Below are 20,870 nucleotides of genomic sequence, written 5' to 3'. Positions count from 1 at the left end.
GGAGGGAGGGGCGCGCTGCCGCGGCCTCCTCCGCCCCACAGGCCCCGGGGGAAGCAGGAGCGGCCGCAGCGCCTGGCACAGAAGGTACTTGACTTCCCAAGAAGTCAAGAGTTCAAGGTTATTTTCCCAAAAAACCTGTCTGAAGTAACTTTTATATCAGAAAAGTATTTACTGTTTCTTATGGCACAGATGCTAACTCTTTCTTTACTACACATAATATACATTATTGAAAAATAATTGCTACAAGGGAGACCACACTGATGAGCACCACAGCTGTGTCCTGGGCTCAAAGATCTGCTGGAAAGATGAGGGCATCTCCAGGGACGTCACACCGTTAATAAAAGGCAGCAGTGCCCCTGCCACACCACTCGTCATTGGTGGCATTTCTCTCTAACCAAGATGAAATAAACCGAAAACTTCATAAACAATATTTGAGATCTGGAGCTGCAAGAGGGAAGTATTAGCAGCTTTAGGTAAGTAATTTATTAATAGACAATGCACACCTTCATCATTTCAGTATTTTGTTTTCAAAGTTCAGCAGTCACAACCACAGAAGGGAAAGCAGAGTTGAATCAAGGGCAGCGTTCACTTCAGGAGCAGTGATCCTGCACTTAGAGGAGACATCAGGAGCTGAAGCACAAACCCCTAAAACCAAGTATGACAAAGCCTGGTTAGGTTTTATCCCACTACCTTGGGAAGATGCTTTATTGCTCAGAGCATGAAAGAAGGAGCAGGCTTCCTTGCAACATGGTGAGGATTAAAGAGCTTAAAACAGGCATGTATAATGCCGAACAAAGAGAGCAACTTGTTCAAAGTTTATTTGCTGTGCATCATAACTATTTCCATAAAAAGATGTTGACCTTCCAAGCAGCAAAGGCAGCATGTCAGTTTTAGAATAAAGGAGCTTGTAGGAACGCATGAAAAATCTCAGACGTGTTCTGCTAAGGATCGTTCACTCCCCCCACTGCAAGGGGAGCACCTGGCAAAATGTCATCTGGCAAATAATAATTTTTTAAAATCTAGATGGCAAAATCTCACAGAAATGGGATTAAGGAATCTGCAACAATTGTAGAAAACCAGAAGACTAATAAAAAAAGTTAATCTTCAGTTTTATGATTTGAATAGTAAAGTTATCTTGCCCATTATTATCTACAGCATCATAGAAATTCTTCCATAAAATGATCAGAGTAGTAGCTACAATCAGGTTTAGCCATCCTACAGCATTGCCTTTACTGTGCTTTAAAAAGCAGGGCAGCAATTCTCACAACAAGATGCCCCTAAGGGAAAGTAACAGCCGCTGCTCACTCAGGTTTATTGGAATATGACCGAAGAACATATACCTGACTTTACACTGATTTTTTTTACTCAAGCATTCAAAAAAAAAAAAAAATCACACCACCTAGAGGTAATGTGCCATTCTGCCTCTTGCAAAATGGTTACTAAATGATGAATTTGGTAAGAGTGGGAACACTGGCATTTAAATCAAATCATAGCAAGTATCTGCCTTAGTTCAAAGATCTCATTCATGGTTTTCAGAGTCAAGACAGTACATTGATTATGTTACTAACACAAGAGCAGTTCACACTGAGAAGGAAGAAATGGTTACTTGGAAGGCATCTACATGGTTAATTATAATTAATGAGACAACACCATGAGATTCCAATTACATATTTATAGCGAATACCTTGCACCTGGGGGAAAATTATCCAAACATAGTATATTCAGGAGGAAATAAAAGACTTGTGTGAGTGAGAAAACCCTAGACAGTAAAACTGCACCAAATCTGACCAGAGCTGCAATGGGAGATAGCTGGAAAACACAAGCACGCCCTCCCCGCTCTGTGTGATAGCCATGGGAACAGCATCCCCCATGTAACCAAGAAGAACTAAGTTCATGTCATGACAGTTCCAGGAGAACATCCTGGTGCAGCTCATGTAAAGATCATACTGCTACTGATTTAAAAGCTCAGGGAAAAGGTACCTCAGGAATATCAACTATGAAAGGAAATTAAGTGACAGGAAACGGCAGAAGTGAGACTGAGCAATGTGAGCATTGTTCTGTCGTTGCCTTTTTTTAGTAATACGCCCCCAAAGGAAGTTATTCAACACATACGTTATTGCAACAAAACTGAAATACAAGTCAGAGGGATCCTTCAGGACACAGCAGCTTTCTCCAAACATGAGCTAAACAAATGATCCTCATATCAAAGGTCACTGGGACAGACACCTGGCGACCACAGGTCCCCTGGCAGGCTGTGTCAGCAAGCTGGAAATGAAGAAGCTGATGCATTGAGTGTAAGGTGATAAACAACATGGACCTCTGGCAACAGAAGGAGCAATCAGGCATCTGTTATTGCCATTTTGCAGAAAGTTTGTCACTTCAGCTACAGCTGAAAGAGAGCAGCTTCTATCTCCTGCCAGTGCAAAGCAAAGCAGGCTTCCTACAAACACTGCTGAGCAAATGCAAGTAATTTATTGCTGCAGCAAAAGCTTGGACTCACTTGTTCCAGGTTTACAAGAAGGTCCAAGAAATGCCAACAGGCAGTTTTTCCAAATCCTCTGCTCCTTCCACCTTGCTCAGAGAAAGGCGCCTGCCAGAGCCACCGCACCACAGCCAGCGGTAGTTTGGGGGAGGAACAGCGGAACAACCACAAGCCAGACACATTTTTCAGTTGGAGAAGCGGCAGCAGATAAAACTACCAACCCTGAACTCCTGCAGTCTTCAGACTTATCTTTTACTCTCCTGTAAAAGACGTATCCATTTCAGGTGTGTGCTCTCTCCTTCCCAACAAGCCACCCTCGATGTACGGGAAATTAACTTCCCAGAAGCTTGGTTCACTAAGGGCAAGGCCATCTCATGCATCTGAAAGACGAGTGGGGGGACACAACTAAAGAGGAGAGACAGAAAGAAATACATCACATCAACTAGCAGGGGTGAAGAGAGGCCATGCTACTTTCCCAAACCGCTGCTGTAGGACCCCGTGAAATGCGCAGGCAAGAATCCCCTAATGATCTCGCCAACCAGTTGCCAAACTAGTTTGAGTCAAAAGTCCCTGATCTGCCAGTTGGGAGACAGCACAGGTGTTGTATGTGTGGGTTATTTCTCACATACTTGAGCAGCTTGTAAGAAATGAGCAATAGAGTGTGTAAAACGCTCATCCCCTCATGCGTGCACGCACAGGCACTTCGTACAGATTTGTAGAGTGCAGCCTACGTTGGCATAGCAGGAGGGGAATACACAAAGATATACCTTGCTTAGGAACACTCACGTGCTGCGTTAAGTAGTGTGATAATTAAATCGTTAGTCACATTGGCAAGTGGGTGGAAGAGGCTGGAAACCTCTGATGCAGTTTGCTGCCGGCAATTATAGATTTACCAGTGATGTATCCGTCACACACACAGATGGGCTCAGAACCAAGTACCTGCAACAGCTGAACTTTAGCCCATTTCCCAGAAGTAGAACGGAATGAAGACACCAGCTCTGCATCTGCAGTACTGTGAAACAGCCCGTACCCACTGCCAACCTACCGCATGAGAACAGCTGTATGATTTCGCATACTCAAATATTCATCCAGGCAAGAACTTGCAGAGGCTAATCCTTAACCAAAGATCTGGGATTTTCCCTTCTTGAAATTCACCCTAATAATACTAACTAGTTATTCAGTGCTTATGTGCCCCTGCTCCTGTTACACGGCGTTATCTCACTTAGCTGCTGCACGAGAGAAGGCTCGCAGGCCCAGCAGAGAGCTGACAGGAGTTCGGTAAATACCTAACCACGCTCTTCAGTTGTCGCGGTTGAGACGGACAAACGACGTAGACCAATTTCTTCTGGGATGAAAGCAGTAGATGCCATTTATTGCCACAAGTGCATTTTTATACAGTTTTACCAATTCATGTGTCTCTTCACTATTGTTTACAAGTTACAGCAGTAACATCTCATTGGCTATTTTTGTTATCATCAATGTTACTCTTTCACCCCCTTCTCTCTCACAGGTACATCCTTAACATCTCTGGATACTCCTTTTCTCCCATCTTTCTCACAGGTAGGCCTTAATATCTTCAAGGCTAATTTCTGTTGGCATGCCCTCCGTCAGGGAATCCAAGGACCCACCATAGTGGACCAGCTCATCTTTGCAACCATTTAAAATTTCCTCTAAAGCACAAAACTGAAAGCAATTCTGTTTGTCTTAATGAACTAAATTTTACACGGGAGCCAGTGGTGAAAAACTGGATCTTGTACTCTAGAGAGTACTACCAGCCTCAAAATTCCTCCAGAGGGGAATATAATTAGGAAGGATGGAAAGAAAGGCAGCAAATGGTAGACTGTACTAGAGACACTGCATTTGTTGTGCTGGTCCCACTCCACAGAGAAGTCCATGCAGCTGCTACCTTTCCCAAGTCCAGAATTCTCAAATTCTTTAGAAATTAACTTTTGCTAGAGAAACCCCCAAAGGCTTGCAGGGAGTCTGTGTACTTGCTGCTTGCCGCGACAGCTCAGCTTGCAGGAAGCAGCACTCAGTAGGAATGTGCACAAATCAGACAAGACTCAGACAACTGAGATGGGTTGTTTTTCCCCAGAGAAATTTTATTTCGGAAAGTTGACAAAAATCCCCCAACCAGCCATCACAGGTAAATCCGTATCAGCCCCCCATACCTGCTCCCCAGTAATCATACCAGTACAGTGAGGATCAAAACGCAACACCAGAACGACAGTAGTGTAACAGTCACCTGGGGAACTTAAGGCCTCGCCACCATTTTTAAGATAAAGATATCTTTGTACTCAGATAAGGACGGGGAAAGGACATCAAAACAGACAAGACTGGAAAAGGCCCTTTCCTGTACTGTCTTTTCAAGTTCTATATAAAAACAAAAGCGAAACCTTAACACATCTCCAGGCTTCAAACTGTGGGACCCAAAACTACCTTCAAATGACTTCTGTAATTCAGTCCTGTGGCATTACTGCTGTTCTGCACTCCAACAGCCTTCAAAAACGTACAAGGATAAAGTGGATGCAAGGGCAGAGAAGTGGACTTGGGTTCTTAATATGGCTTTATCAAAAAAGAAACTAATTAAAAGCAATCTAAGCACTAGCCAGTGGAACTAACAACTCCAGGAACTTGGCAATGGCAAAGAGGAAGCAAAGTACTAATGTATTTAGATGACAGGAGGTAATCTTTCCATCCTCTTTCCCATTGCCTCACCCTGAACAACTGTTTCCTCCCCAGCAATAGATCAGACTCAGGTCAGAAATTATAAAGCCACACTTTTTTCAATATGGGAGGCCAGTCCCAGGGCCATGACAAGCCCTTCCCTAGCCATAAGTGTCTAGGCACATGACACCAGAATGCTGTGCTGCTGAACCATTTGCTCTGCAGGAATGCAGAGAAGGTGAAAGAATTTTAATCACCACCTAAAAAACTGCAGCAGGTAAGTCCAGGAAGTTAACCTGCCTGTTTTTTTCCCAGCCTGGCTTATTTAACATCATGCCACCTGGATGGCTGAGAAACTAAGAGAACCTGTTTGCTCTCTTTGTCGTACCACATAGAATAACAGTTCTGTTGAGGGCACAGTTCTACCTTCCCCTGGATGTAGAATTAGCCTGTTCCTACCCCGTACTGCTTTTTTGAGTTCATCTACATTCTTCCAACTCCTCTGTGAACCTGCAAAGTACCCCTTGCACCCTCAGACCTCAGCGCAGGGTATGGGCCCCCATCCTTCACATAAGCAGCTGCCCACCTTGCTCTGAGGTCTCAGAAAATGAGATCTGGCCAGCTGCCTGCTGGATAAACGCTATGCTGTTAGATGAGAAAAGTCTCCTGCTCAATGTAAACCCAAGTTTCCTAGCATAACCTGCTCCTATTCGCTCTGTGACTGTATCTGACTGAGGCCTCCTGTCTACACAAAAGGCCGTCCCCTGACCAAGGCTTTCAGGAAAACTGCTGCATCATTTCAAAACAAGAGAGGCAAATCCAAGACAAACACGTGGAGCAAGGGCAGGACCAAGGCTGGACAGCTTATCTGAGCAAAGCAGGCTTCTCCTTTCCAAGCTCAAACATGTTCCCAAGCCCTCCTTCCAAGGCTCCCCTTCCTCCAGGCTGAACCACCCTATGCTCAAGTGCCCTGACCTGTCAGCACAAAGACACCAGCTCCCACAGGGAGAAACACAGAGGTCCACCACAGGGACCAAACCTTGGACCTCCCTCTATCCTCAGGCCCTGCTGGAATGATGAATCCTATTGCTTTGCACTCACCTCCGTTTGCACGAGGCTTAGATCCCAGCTGGTCGGGACAGGGAATCCCCCGCTCTGCCCCGGTGTGACCTGCACGGCACCTCCAGAGCTCAGCAGGGTCAAGTGGCTCAGAGTAACACTACAGTCACAGACAGATGGGAGACATCATCAAGCCAAGATTATAAAGGGAGAACAGACAGCGCAAAAGCTTGCTGCAGCTGTCATGGAAACATCTTTTTTTATTTAATCGCTGCCCCAGGAATCCCCAAACCCATCACAACCTCCCCCACCCTCAACATCCAGTAGGATTTCACAAGTCCCCCGTTGCCTCCACTGTTTAGGTTCCCCTTCCCCTTTAGGGTCCAAGTTCCTGCAGAAAAGCTCCAGTCAGTGGGTATCATCTGAGATGGCTCCACGGGGCCACGGCCGGGTCCCAGCGGTGTCCAGCTGGGTCTGAGAGGAGGGGGAGGAGGACTTGCTCCTTTACTCAATCAGTTTCTTGGCCTTGAAGAAGCGACGCAGGTAGAAAACCTGCCAGGTGGCCAGTCCGATGAGACAGCACATGGAGAAAATGCTGAAGTATAGAACCCGGGTGTTTGTCGACTCTGAAACAGACAACAAACCATTGCACAGGAGTCTGACATCACAGGATGCACCTCAAGAGGGTAAAGTTCCCAGGATTTTCCCTCCCCACCCCTGCGAAACTTCAAAGGCAAGATACACAACATGAAGGCAAGAGCACCCAAGCACCAGCAGTACTTGAGAATAAAAACAGCAGGAACGACAAGAAGAGGATAATGACAGGGAACAAGGCAAAACTGGTTAATGGGCAACATTAAATGGTACAGAGTAACTAACATGAGGAATGGAGACAGAAATAAATGATCTAGAGATGGGACACACGAGACTTGGCAACTGCTTCAGGAGAGAAATATCAGCAGGTTTCCCCTACTAGGAACAGAAGAGGCAGAGACCACAATAATTGCTTGATCTCCAAATGCTGTCCTAAGAACACATTCAGCAGAAGTAAGGGGTCTTAGAGCTCCGACCCTCTGAAGAAGCACACAGTCTCTTACCATTCGTGTCCCTCATCTCCTCTTCTCGTTTCTTCATATAGGCAAAGTCATTAACGATGGACTCCGAAAGATCTTCCAGACGCCTCAATTCTACTTCCAGAGGCTTCAACTTCTCCACTTTTGCAATCTAGAAAACAGAAGAGTCAGGCAATCACTGAGCTAAAAACAAAAGTTCCCATGTGGGTTTTTACTGCCAGTTTGAACCACTCCTTCTCACACAGTACAGATCTGGGACATCCTTCCCCCAGGGAAACACCTCTGTAAGCCAGAAACTACCATTGCATAAAGCATTACCACTTCTCCCACCTGTTCTTTGAAACACACTTTCCTATTACCCCTCCTACACAACGGAGGAGCACAGTACACATACAAGCACATTTCTTCCTTATTCAGCCTAATGTTAGCTAATTCACAGTTGGCTTCTGAGGAGTGGGTAGAAGAGTTTGCCACATGACTAAACCTCCAGTGAACAGACTGAGATACAGGTGACTAACACACATATGATACTGTTCTAGAAGCACATAGGATATTAGCACTGACTTGCTTTCCTGTCACCACACACCCCAAAAAGCCTGGGCAGCCTGGATTCCCAGTAGCAGTGGTTTGATTACACCCACAAGAGCACAGGGCTTCTATCACTTAGACTGATAACCTGCTCTTGGTACAGCCACCAAGTGCCCATCTGCCTCAGGCCACCAGGTGACGCTGCTGGAACACTGACGGGACGGGCTGCCTTTGCGCCAGCTTGAAAGAAAAACACACTACCCTCATAAAAGCTGGTTTTGTAGGACATCATTTTTGTGCAGAACATGCAACCTACAGTACTACAAGTCACAGATTTTAATCCAAAAAGAAAAATCTACAGGAAATTCAATCAGAAGGCACAGTTCACAACGGCAACTATTTAAAGCTAAATGTGTAAACACATGTCCCTGGCCAAGTCCTGGCTGTAACCTGACTACACATGATGTAAAATCTGTGACAGAAGGACATGACTCAAAAGAAGGTAACTGCAATTCCTGCCACTGCTACAGAGTAGGGTTTGGGTAACTCTGGTCCTTGTGTGGAATTTGTCACCAACAAGTGGCAGGCCCCTGCCATGAAGGCCAGATGCCGCGTCCCCAAGTAATGCAGCAGAAGAGAGATACGCTACAGAAAACTGCAGAAGACACACGGAGCACCTGCAGCTTGCCGCCAGCCTTACCACCACGCAGCATTTCTCAGACATAAGCCACAGGACAGCATCCCTCAGTGGTTCAGGTGCCAACAGGGAGGCAACGGAGCACCCAGGGTGCCGGCATCCCCAAAATGCCACCTCCAGAGGCAGCTGCCTGGGTGTCAGAGCCCACCTGAGGAGATTCTGGTCACCAGGCCAGTGCTAGCTCAGCCATTTCGCTGAAGGGTCTCCCCATGACATAAGTATCCCGGCAAGCAGCAGGCCACAAAGCAATCACCTGAGGATTTTTATACTGAGGTGAGCTGTGTATCACAGCCCTGCCAGCACAGCAGTGTCAATGCAGAGTGTGTCTGTAAGGAAGCGTAGGAAACAGGAGGTTAAACCCCTCCTGCTTTCTGGCCAATTGGTTGTACTGTCAAAACCTTGTGGCCTGGACACGTATCTGCCAGCAGAGCTTTACTGAGAAACTAGCACCAGTGTAAGCACGCCTATGGCCCAGACTCTGCTGACACAGCTAGAGCAGCAGGTCTGCAACACACACAAGGTCTCAGACAGCTCCACTGAGAAGCTAACCCCACACTGACCATCTCCATTATCTTCCTGGAGGGCACTTTTCCTCATTCACAGAGCGCTACAGAAGTTCTATTGGGGAAAAAAAAAAAAAAAGAAAACAAGGCTTATCTGCTCCATCCTGCATCCCTTCAGCTGCTCTTAATAGGAAAGGCTAGAAACATCTGATAGCTACTGTCAGTCCTGCATGTACTTCAAGACACACATTCTGGAACCTCCCTCATCCAATATGCACAGCTGCTCCAAGGGATTTCGTAAGAAGTCCACCAAGCATCTGTGATGGTGGAACGCCATCATCCTAGAAGGAACATCTGGACTACCATAACAACCAAGACAAGAACTCTACTGAACTTCTCAGGGGCCATTCAAAGATTTGTCAAAGCCTAACTCACTTCCTACCATAGAAAAAGACATGCTATAGCCAAAAGCTGACAAGGAGTAGCTGATCTGGAAAGGAACCTAGATTGCCAAGCCTTCTTGGTGCCCTCTGAAAAGTCTTTTCACCACCTTCATTTCTACTTATTGAATGGAGAAAGTTATTCCTCCCTACCCCAGAGACCTAAGGTATGACACTGCCATGCAGTTAGGTTTTCAAACCCAGCTCACTCTCCCAGTTGCTTTGCTCCAAGAATGTCTGGCTCATGAAAGCTTAGGAAGCCAGACTTAGACATCATCCTTCCTCTGACTGCACATACCCATGCACAAGCAGGACAGTGTCAGTGACCCTTGTTCAACTCCATAAATTGAGTCTCCCTGCAGCAATTCAACAAGAACAACTTGGGGGGAAGACAGGCCACTGGTACCTTACAGCAGATGAACATCACAAGCAAAAGGCTCAAAAAGGCAGCAATTACATGAGAGAAACCTGAGCAACAGTCCTTCCTTCTTAGGCCTTACAGCAACCAGACAAGTCAAAACTCACAAACACTACTGCAACTTGGGGAGGGAGAGGCTTAAAAAATAAATCATACTGCAAAGCAGTGTGGCTAAACATCTGTAGCAGCTGTATAAACAATAAACCCATTTGAGTGCTTTGCAGACATGCTGCTCAACAAGGCTCAACACAGTCTGCCACTCTTGAGAGGTCCTCACAAGTCAAGGATGGTTGCCAGTGCTGCCAACATATGCAATTTGGTATCAGGTGGGACTGCATGTCTAAATCCTTCTTTTCCCATGTTTGTCCATGGACCTTTTTCATCAATCTAACTACACTGATGAGCATAATGGATACTTACTTTTATTCCAAGACAGTCCTATCAGTACAACTAGTGAGTGTGTAGATACACAGGCATAAGAGAACCTTTCTGTACAGGGACAATGCTTCTAGGTGGCACTACAGTAATGTAACTGAAGAGTGTGCTGTGGGGTTGTATTTAAAGAGATTCTGTAAATGTAGTCAACATAATCCTCCCCAGTTACACTCTCAGGGGTCATCCCATAAGATTTCAACATCTTGTAATCCCTTCAGTAGCTGGTTGCTAGACAGCTGGCCCAATGATTGCTCTGCTCTTCCCTGACTCCAAGCACTTCCTTACTCTTCATGTAGGATGTGCTCTAGACTGACTTAAGCCACGTAGGACCAGCTAGCCCACGGCTTAAAAGGATAAAAAAACTCCAGCATGCCTACCTCAGAAATGTGTTCATTTCCTAACTGGCACCATACACAGCCTCCTCTGCTACCCACTCTCCTTCCCAAGGCATCTCCCACGCTGTTGTGCACAGTGGACACAGCAATCATTTGCAGGAGGCTTCCTCCAACAACAACTCTCATTTTCTCAGGCACAAGGTTTGTGCTAGGGGCTGACTGACCCCAAGTTCTATTAAGCCAAAAGCATGTTAGCAGCCACCAAAATTCAGCATCCAAATCAGCCAGTACTGTTCCAGCCACAAAGCAACTGCAATTCCACAGAGTTTGCTCTTGCGTCTAAGAAAGTTCTGTCCTCCTAAGATGGAAACATTTAGGCTCTATACCTATTTGCAGTCTCACGCCTTCAAACCAAATACCTTTTTCACACCAGCTACTACTCCACCAAACACCTTTATATCGATACACTGCCAGTTCTTAGGAACCCACAAGCACCTTTTCAGGGCTGTTGAGCCAGTCCATCTTACAGTCAGGAAGGGTAAGAACAGTAACAATGTGAATTGACCTTCAGGAGGATCTTATATTAACCTAAAATGTCCTCTGCTGCCGGAGCTGGAGAAAATTCCCATCTCAGTCTCCTGTTGCCTCTAATACCCATGCCCAGAAGCTGGGTCACGCTGTCCTAGCAAAGAAATTCACACATTAGGTTCCAGTTCCCAGAGTAGAGAATTAACTTCAGTTGATGTTTGTCCTTTTTTTTTTTCTTCTCCTCTAACACACAAAGCCTCACTGGAATTGTAGGTTGCAGACAGGCTTTCATCACCGCTGGGAAAACAGCTTCCCATCATGAGCCCCAGATCTACAAATGGCATCACGTGAGTGCTGGGAAAGGGCAGCGTGCAGTGCAGGCAGCCAGGGGACATACCTCCTCGTAGTTCTTTGCTTCAACTCCATGCTTCATATCCAGAACCACGAGCTGGTCCGGCATCCTCCCTGTTCCTGGAAGCATAATGAAAGGATTCATTGTGCAAAACATTCAGCCTGCCAGGAAATCGCCGGCTCTCCCCACCACTGAGGAAGAACTCACAACATCCCTCCCCTCCCTCCACGTCTGTAGCTAACTGCGGAGGCAGCACAGTCCAGCCTAAAAATACAGAGACTTCACAATAAATCCTGGCTGAAGGAGAGCCTCCCAAAGATAATGAGAACAAGCTGTAACCAAAAGTGCTAAGTGTGTGTAGGAAGCAAATCACTGTAAAAACTGCAGAGGATTAGAAGATGAATACCAGCTGCTATGAGACAACCTGGTGAAAGACAAGTCACCAGAGGGACAAATATTCAACTGAAAAGCCCACTTTCCTCCTAGCAGGAAGAGCACTGACAACTTCTCAAGGTTACTGGGGCAGTAGATGATTTTACATTTGAAGGAGCAGAAGATAAACTGGTCTAATTGAGGAATATGGCATATGGGGACTACTGACGCTCGCATGCTGCAGTGTCTGCAGAAATAAAGGCAATCCCTTTACCAACATATATTTTCAGGGAATAAACAGCTCATATGTCTAAGACTCACACTGCCAATGCAAACCCCAAGATAGCAGGGAACTTCTGAAGCCAGGAAAATGCCACTTCAGAGAACTGCCAGCTGGAGCTGCACAAACAGCAAGTAGGGTAAGGCTGCAGTCAACAGCACAGTAGGGATCTTTTAAGGCTGTACCCCCCAGGCTAGGGACACCTATGGCTAATAGCTTCTTTTAACTGCTACAAACTGTCACATCTGAGAACACTCACAAGAGGAAAAAGGAAATATATAGGATAGGCATGTAAGATACACTAAAGAATGCAGCATGTCAGCTGACCTGAGTATCATATTCCACTATACCACCCACCAAAGAAATCTATGTATGTAACACATTCTCAAATCCCAGCACTTTGGGGCACAGAGTTTTCCTCAGCTGGCTGCCAGCAAAACACAAAGTCTGAATTCACTTATACTATGAATTTCAGAGTCTTAATCCAGGGGCATGTCCAATACTCACACTTCGCCTTAGGAGGCTGCCAGGTGGACGCTTCTTCAGTTCACAAACAAATTCGATGTACAGATTACACTGGGTCACTCCAGTTGGAGATAGGAAGATATTCCAGATCTTCAATACAACATGCCCAAATTTTCTCTCTACCCACTGAACAGCTCTTCAACAACTCAGTAAAATCACCACCACCTTCTACTGCTAGCAGAACATGGCATAACCTACTGACAAGATGGTCCATATCAACTACAAAACTTTTCTTAGATTTCATGAGGGACAGAAGAGCTGAAAATTCAAACCCAGCTATGCAAGAGTTCAATGGTAGATTAGGATTTTTTGTTTGTTTGTTTTCTTATAAAAGACTGGTTAGTGTTAGAACAAACACAAATCCTGGCAATGTTCTTTAACAGATAGGCTGTATACGACCACGCAGTGCTCCTTTGTCCAATGACAAGTTTTGACCACTTATGTCATACATATATCAGCATGCCTGGAAACTGATAGGTAGGACAGCCAACCATAGCTGCAGAAGAAAATCCAAAGCACACAGTCCAGTGAGAGTTTTTTTCAATGTTGTTTAAATTACAGCAACTTGGGTGGAGAGCTGGAGCTTCCAGGAAGAGATGAGAAAGATGAAAAGGCCAGTGAACAGAATAGAACTGGAAGGATTAATTTGTCATGCTGGGAGAGCTGCCAAGAGGCAGTAAGAAAGTAGAAAAGTTAGAGCTGCTGGGTGCAAAGGGATGGAAAGCAGATATTCTGCAAGAGGTTAATGTTGTCAGAGACTGGCCTGGAAAAACTCAAGCTGCTCTTCTACATGTTTACTGAGCCCACTGCACTAAGCAGCTGCCTTCATGGTCATCAGATCCTAAGCAACTCCCTGCAGCCAGGGCTCACCAGAGCAGACTGGATCAGCAGCAAAGAGAAAAATAGTTACTAAGTCCCAGAGATCTTGAACTAAACTGGTGCCTACATCCCCCAGGAGGTCATCTCACATGAGCACATAACTGTTTCCTGGGAGATTAGGGGAGCTCCTAATTTGCAAAGTCAGTGGAAAAAAAGGATGGTTGAACTGGATGTCAAAAATTTTTCCCTTAGGAATTCCAGAAAAAACGTGCCATAACACTCTTAAGAAAGTTTGGGAAGAGAAGGATTACAGAAAGAGCAAAGAGGTAAAGATTAGCGTACAGGATGAGTCCTACAAGGGAGCACGTAGTGCACGTCAGGCTGTTCTTCTCAGAGATGAGCATATGGTGAGAGAGTGAGTGTGGTTGGAAACAGAGCACTGGTCAGGAGTAGAGGACCCCTCCATGCTGGAAGAGGGTAAAAAAGCCTGTCATGCAAACACCCAGAGCTCCAAGCAGCACCCTAAGAACTCCTCCACTCTCATAAGGTGGACCTTCTAAATAAGATCTTCTCATTTCCTCTTCCTCATTTCTGCGGTTAAGGATTGAGAAATCCCAGTTGCTTAGACCTCGCAGGTCCCAACGGCTCTGGGCTTCCTCTACGAACAGTTTTTCTCTTCCAGTACTCCACCAACATCCTCCTTGGCTGCCACACTACAAGTGCTGACCACTTGATGAGACTGTGGAAAAAAACCCCAACCTTTAAAGACCAACATGGGGATAAAACAGTGCTTGGTCAGTTCCCCCATTTCCATTCTGACCTTATTATAGAGGAAACAAGGCACTTCCTTGTGATGTGGTTACTTCTTCCACAGTACCTTAACCAAGTCCTGCAGATGATCAAGCCTTGCAATGCCACCTTCCTTTAATACTTCCTTGATTACCAGCACAGGCATGGAAAATCTGGAAATACTCATCATGCAGCATCTCCCTTCAGCAAGGAATTTGGGGCATCTAGATCCAAAAAGAAAATGGCAGTTTGGAGGCCCCCAAAGAGAAAGCTCCAAAAAGAGGATTCAGCTGCTTAATCGAACGGCTCTAGATTTTGGCACCTCAACACCCCACTGGTCACCAGGGAGAAGGTACACTTAGAAATATTTTATCCTAATCAGTACCAAAAGCTTTAAAAGAAACCTGCAACAATACAAGGCAGCCAGGTAACAAACATCTGCTACAATCAAAAGAGTTACAAGTGGCTCAGTCTGGCCAAGAAACCTCTGGTCACAAGCACTGAAATAAAAGTCTAGACACAAGTAAAGAAAGAAGCCTTTCCCACTTCAGTGTGCAATCACACTGAAGCTATGAAAGGTTTTGTTCGACTGTCTGGAGACCTCCCAAATAGCCAGGTGTTGGACAGTAAATAGCAGGCGTGACTCCTAGATGAGTCACTAGTGCCTGCATGTCTCGATGCATTAAGGAGCATTTGGAAGCCCTACCTTTGGAGTGAAATAAAAGCAAAACCCTAAGCATCTGGGGTCACTGTCTTATCTGTAAAATACTATGGAAGAGGTGTTACAAGCCAGATAGATCTCTCCCAGTGCCAGCAAAGAAGATAGGCTTCTCTTTCTGGAAAGTTCCCTTCAATATCTTATACGTGGAGCAGAACAGCCAACCTGAGGCGGCCTTTCAAGAGATACAAGGAACGTTGCTAGTCACTGTTCTGTGAAATGCTCTGGGAGCTTTTAGGATAAAGCCTAAGAAGAACTGGGTCTAGGGAGCAGAACTCTGACAGTGACCACGAAAAAATGTGAGCACCTACGAACTTGTGCTCACGCCACCACAAATGAGACCGGAGCCCACGTGTTGGCTGTTTTCAGCACGTTTGTCCTGAAGTTGAGCCCAGCCACTCAAAGCAGCACACGCGTCACACTCACGGGAAACAGCCTCAGCGCCTGTTAGGCAACCATCCTTGCCGCACAAATGCAAGGCTGACGTCCTGCTCATATCCGCTTTTATTGACCACTTATAGAGCAGTTGTGGGTGCAAACTAAGGCCACGTTCCCTATACACACACCCTACAACCCCAGAAAATGGTTGCTAGCTAGCCTAATGCAGGATTGCTGCCAAGTACACACTGTAGAGAGATCACGTTCTACCAAAGGGGGAGAGACGGCCAGCTGGGGGAGAAAGACAGAGTCCTGGAGATGATGGCATCCTGCTCTGTCCTGGCTCAACTACAAGATGGGGAAAAGCACGAGAAATGCAAAAGAGGTTTGGTTTGCTCCCTGGTACTGCCACTCAGTGCGACTGTGGTGACCTCTGCGGCAGGAACACAGCATTTCACTTTCAGTGGAAACCCAAGCACAACAGCCATAGAGGATTACCTAACTTCAAATGCAACACTGATGGCAGATACTCTGCAGTGAAACTGCCCAGTGTACTGCAGACCACACCCACGATCACTTTACTCATACCCCTAATCCACACATCTACATGAACGTGGAGCAGCCAACAGACCTGTCACTTCACTTACCCACAGGGAGCTTGCTCTCAAAGCAGGCCTCAAACATATCATAGTCTTCAGTGGTGAAGGCAAACTTGCCCTTAGTGGCATCCTCCTTGGCATACAGGATGTGCCCAGCCGAGTCAGTTATCTGTAAGAGAGACAGAGAGGGTGAGGAACACAGCGCTCCACTGCCATGGGGGTGTGCTATGCGGGAAGAGTTCTTTTAGTATCCCCTTTGGATCTAATGCTTTCTTCTTTCAACTGTCTCCCTCCTTCCACGCAACTATATCAATTCTTCCCCTCCTCATCCCCACTCCAGGAGTGGACAGAGTGCCTCTAAGGTAATTATGGACTCCTAGATTAAACAAAACCAAACAAAATAAAACCACACCACAAAACAAAACAAAAAAAACCCCAACTGACTAACAAAGCCAAAAAACACACCAATTCCTCTTCCCCCTATAACCTCTGAATACAGACTACATTTAGGAACTCTAGCTGAACCCAACTGTTATGCCTTGCTGTCTTTTTGCAAGCAAAACTCATAAATTTCCACAGCAAGAGAGATACGGAGCAGCTCTACAAGACAAAGAAAGACTCATTCCCCAGTAGATGAAACACATCTATTCCTCTAGAAGTGAGTTATCAGCGTGACCCTGAGTTATACTAGGTTTGGGTGCCAAGATCCATAAAAGTGGCCACTTCAGAGGACAATTCAGACTACACAGACAGAACAATGACTGCTTTGTGCTAAGTCTATGAAATTACTAAGAATAGGCAAAAACTGACGAAGTTCTAAAAAAATGCTTCAACAAAGAGTAAAAAAAAGAAATCACAATTCATGATGCAGACTTGAGAATCATTGTGCTCAATTAAAGAGTCCTTCCAGCTGAAATACTCTGATCATGGAGAGGGGTGAAAAAACCCAAAATCTTTACAATATTGCGTGAAAATCGGCAGTGTGTGTCCCACTGGAATGCTTCCCAGTTTCCCTCAACTCTGTCCTTCCACAGGTATGTCTGAAAAAGCATGGGTGCTAAAGTTACTAGGGGTCTTTGAAAGTCTTAGAGGTGACGAGACTAAAATGCTTGCAAGTAATTGTACTTCTCTCTTACGTACCTTTAAAAAGTAATTTGTAGTATGGAAAAGGGAAGTCAGACATTCTCCTTTATTCCATCTTAAAATAGAAAACCAGCCTTGTTTCCCTGTACAAAGGCCCTACAGAAGGGCTATGTACCCAAAATTATTCTAAGGAAACATTCTTATTTCTTCCTATTAGAACACCTGACTAACTCCCTGCCACGAGGTACCACTGATGCCAGCAGTCTGCTTGGACTTAGAACAGATACAGACCTTCACATGGATAATGAGAGCTGCTGCACTATGCAGGAAAAATAATAAAGCATATAGATCTTTATGCCTCAAGGTATAAACCATAGTAAGCAAGCCTTTAGGAATAGGCTTCCCCTACATACAGATTATCTTGTAATTGTCTGTTATGAGATTTGTTGTAGCTTCCCCTGCGCCATATGGTATTTGTCTGCATGCAAGAACAACAAGGAGCACTGTTCTCCCGCGCTGCAGTTCCTTCTCAGAGCTCTACCTGTATTCAAGCGATGAGCAGATGAAAGCTACCTGCACAGTCACACGCGGGCAGCTCTGTTGCCACCCCCCTGCCACAAGCCACCTCCTGTCTGGAAGCCACCAGACTGCTGGAGGCACTTGGCTCAAGTGAGCAGGCCCCACTCAAGTACAGGACTATCCACATACCACCATGCAGACACAGCATAAAACGAGTTTGGGCCACTATACGGTGCACGCTATTTAATGGAGAAGTCCTGATTAACCGAGATGCTTCATCATTGTGATACCATACAATCCGCACACTGGGTTCTCCATCCCCAGAAGTGGTGACAAGAACACAGCGAAGAAAGTTCTCAAATGTCCCTATTATTTTGAGCCCTATTCCCTTACAGCTTTGTAGAAACCAGACCTAATCTTTAGCTAGAGGATATTATGAAGCTTGATCCATTTTTGATCTTTGCAGCTCTAGCAACAGCCTGCTCATGAACAGGATTCTGGACAATAAAAGCTCTGCTATCTGCTTTCATCAGAACTGAATAGTGTTATCCAAATCAGCCGAATCCACTGCCAATTCAGCCAGCATGCGGGGGCGGGAGAAGCTGCTAATAGCCCAGCCAGAACACTTGTGGGGGAGTTGACCTGAAAAGGATTTTTCATGCTATTCTAACGTTATTTACGGTAACGCAATCCCCTACAGACAGGGCATTGTTCGCCCTTGACAAACAGCCCGACGGTTCCCCAAACCACCAGCCTGCACAACGGGGCAGAGGCACGTGGCCGGGCCCAAGCGAGACCTCAGCCGCCCCTGGGCAGGCAGCTGGCAGAGCCCCCGGGTTCTCCCGAAACAGAGGGGGCCACTGTTAGCGTCAGGCTATCACACACACACAGCTTAGCTCACCAGCAGAAACTGCTCTGAGCCTGGCCAGGACTGACTATCAACCTCCTACGTTCAGTGGCCCAATCCAGGGGACCCAAGCAGGCCATCCAGTGCAGAAGGAGAGCGACCACCTGCAGACACGATGCCCTGAACTAACTTTTCTCACACAGACTCAAAGTCTGCACCTGGCAGAGGGGTTACAGCACTTAAAATAGGCCCAGCATGTCAGGAGGCCAAGCATAACTGAACAATAAGAAGGAAAGCAAGAATTGCATAAATTTTTATTTCTCCTTTGTAGCTTTTCAAATCAGTACAGGATGGTTGTTTTTATATATATTTTATTTCTTTATTTTGCAGTTGGAATAAAATAGAACTTGTATGAGCGGTCCTACCTGGATACCAGCTTCAGTAGCAAAGCCAGACTAAGACCCAAGTGTGGGATTCATTGCTTCACCACCTCCCTAGACAAGTCCTCTATCACAAAAGTGAATTTTGGAAGAGACCATGGAGTCAGTTGACCTAAGAAGGGGCAGCTAGAGAACCAGGAGGCCTGATCACCAAGTAGTAAGAGACAGATGGGAACATGGCACTCGATTTGAAATACATGCACCTTCCCAGGTAAATACCACAGAAACACTTTAAAGCATTAAAGCTGGTTGGCTCTGCCCATACGCAGACAAGTTTCCTCTCACAAACAATGTTGCAACAGCAAAACAAATTCTTTTAAAAAAGCAAGACTCCAGAAACAGCCTTCTCTAGCGATAACCAAGCATGACTGCTGATAACCCAAAGCCTCTGGGCATCTGTAGACAGATGCTGGAAACCTGATTTCGGGAGGTCTCAAATACTCATTCAATAACACTGATTTCAGAGACTCCTGAGCACATAATCTCGTCTCTGTTTGTGTGCTTATGTTTGAAGCCTTTGGGAGCTTAGACAGAAATTTAAAAAACAGATAAAAACATGTTATGAAATAATTGTGTAGCCGCAGACCTAACTCAGCTAGTTGGGAAATTTGTAGAAAGCCAGAGAAGGCAGATTGCAGACAGAATTAAAGTGAAGCTACTGAAGTTTTAATAGCTGCTTGTCCCATTGGTGTATCAGTCACATATGTTCAGCTGACCCTCCCCTATCCTCCTTCAACATCCTTTAGGATCATTTTCTTTGCTGCAGCAAACACCTGCCTCCTTAAAGTCCATGCAAGCCATCACACAGCACGATGGGAAAAGCCATCTTATGAACCCAAACCTCGTTTCCAAGCCCCCCCTTGCCCGCTCCCGGCGGCCGCGGTGCGCAGGCCGGGCGCCCTCGCAAAGCCACGTCAGCCTCGCTCCTTCCTGCTCACACGGTGCCAGCCGCTCACGCGGCCGCACCGCGGCGGCCCGGCCCACGCAACCACGCGTGCGGATTATCCGTGGCGCGGCGGGAGGGGCCGCTGGGATGAGATCTGGGGGGAAAAAAAGCCTGTATTTGGGTCAAGCCAAACGCCTGCCCTACTCCCTCGCCACCCGATGTCCGGATGGCAGAACCCCTGGGCGAGCGGAGGCCGCTAACGCGAGGCGAGTCCTGCCCCGTCGCTCCCCCGAGGTCCCGCCGGCAGGAGGCCAGGCCCGCGCTGAACCCACGCGTGGACCGGCGTTATGCGTGGAAAACGTCACCCAGACCCACTCCCCGCCCACGCGCGGCCGGGGAGGCGGGGCCACGCCGTCCGCCCCGGCTCACCCTCCTTTCCCCCTCCCGCTCCCGCCTGCCGGGGCGCCGCCGCCACGGCCGCACCTTGAGGTTGGCGGAGGGTCCGGTGGAGGAGCCCGGCGGGGCGGCGATCTCGTACTCGCCCGTGACCAGCGTGTCGCGGTGGATCTCCTCCCGCAGGCACTTCCGCGCCTTGCCCGGCAGCTGGAAGGAGATGGGCCGCGCCGGGCCCACCAGCAGCAGCAGCACCAGCAGGGCCAAGAGCGGGGCCTGCCGCAGGCGGGGGCGGCCGGGCAGCGGCAGCGGCATGGCGGCGGCTCCGGGTGCGGCGGGCCGGGCCTCCGCCACACGTGACCAGCACCGCCGCGCGTCACGGGGGCGGGGCCGGGGCGGGGCCGCGCGGGTGGGAGGATCGTCGCTCAGGTCCCACGCCGGCGGGGGTCAGTGGGCGCTTGGCCGCCTGCTCCTCGGGGTGCGGGAGCGCCGCACCTAGGTACTGAAGCTTGTCGCTTCGGGTGGGAGATTTAATTCTTAAATAAATGTTTAATTATATTAATTCATTATTAATGACTGATAATGAGCCATAATAATTTCATCTATTAAATAAATGAATTAAAAAAATAAATCAAACTGTGCTCCAATGCAGAGGAGCACACTGAGGGTGGACGAGCAGTCCGAATTTCATGGAGCCTTCTGCAC

The 20,870-nt window shown here is 46.9% G+C and overlaps 1 protein-coding gene across 1 annotated transcript; it reads right to left on the bottom strand.

The window, feature by feature from the left end:
• Positions 1-4,554: 4,554 nt before the first annotated feature.
• TMED10 (transmembrane p24 trafficking protein 10) lies at positions 4,555-20,536 on the bottom strand. The gene is made up of 5 exons (XM_082059190.1): positions 20,256-20,536; positions 16,046-16,166; positions 11,563-11,636; positions 7,306-7,432; positions 4,555-6,834 (listed from the first exon to the last, which is right to left on the bottom strand). The coding sequence occupies exons 1-5, from the start codon at positions 20,478-20,480 to the stop codon at positions 6,713-6,715; spliced, it is 669 nt and encodes a 222-aa protein (XP_081915316.1). The 5' UTR covers positions 20,481-20,536; the 3' UTR covers positions 4,555-6,712.
• Positions 20,537-20,870: the final 334 nt, after the last annotated feature.

The sequence above is a fragment of the Streptopelia decaocto genome, assembly GCF_964273445.1.
Source record: "Streptopelia decaocto genome assembly, chromosome: 7".
NCBI classification, from domain to species: domain Eukaryota; kingdom Metazoa; phylum Chordata; class Aves; order Columbiformes; family Columbidae; genus Streptopelia; species Streptopelia decaocto.
Note: the sequence above shows the minus strand (reverse complement) of the source record. Positions and strands in the feature narration are given on the sequence as shown.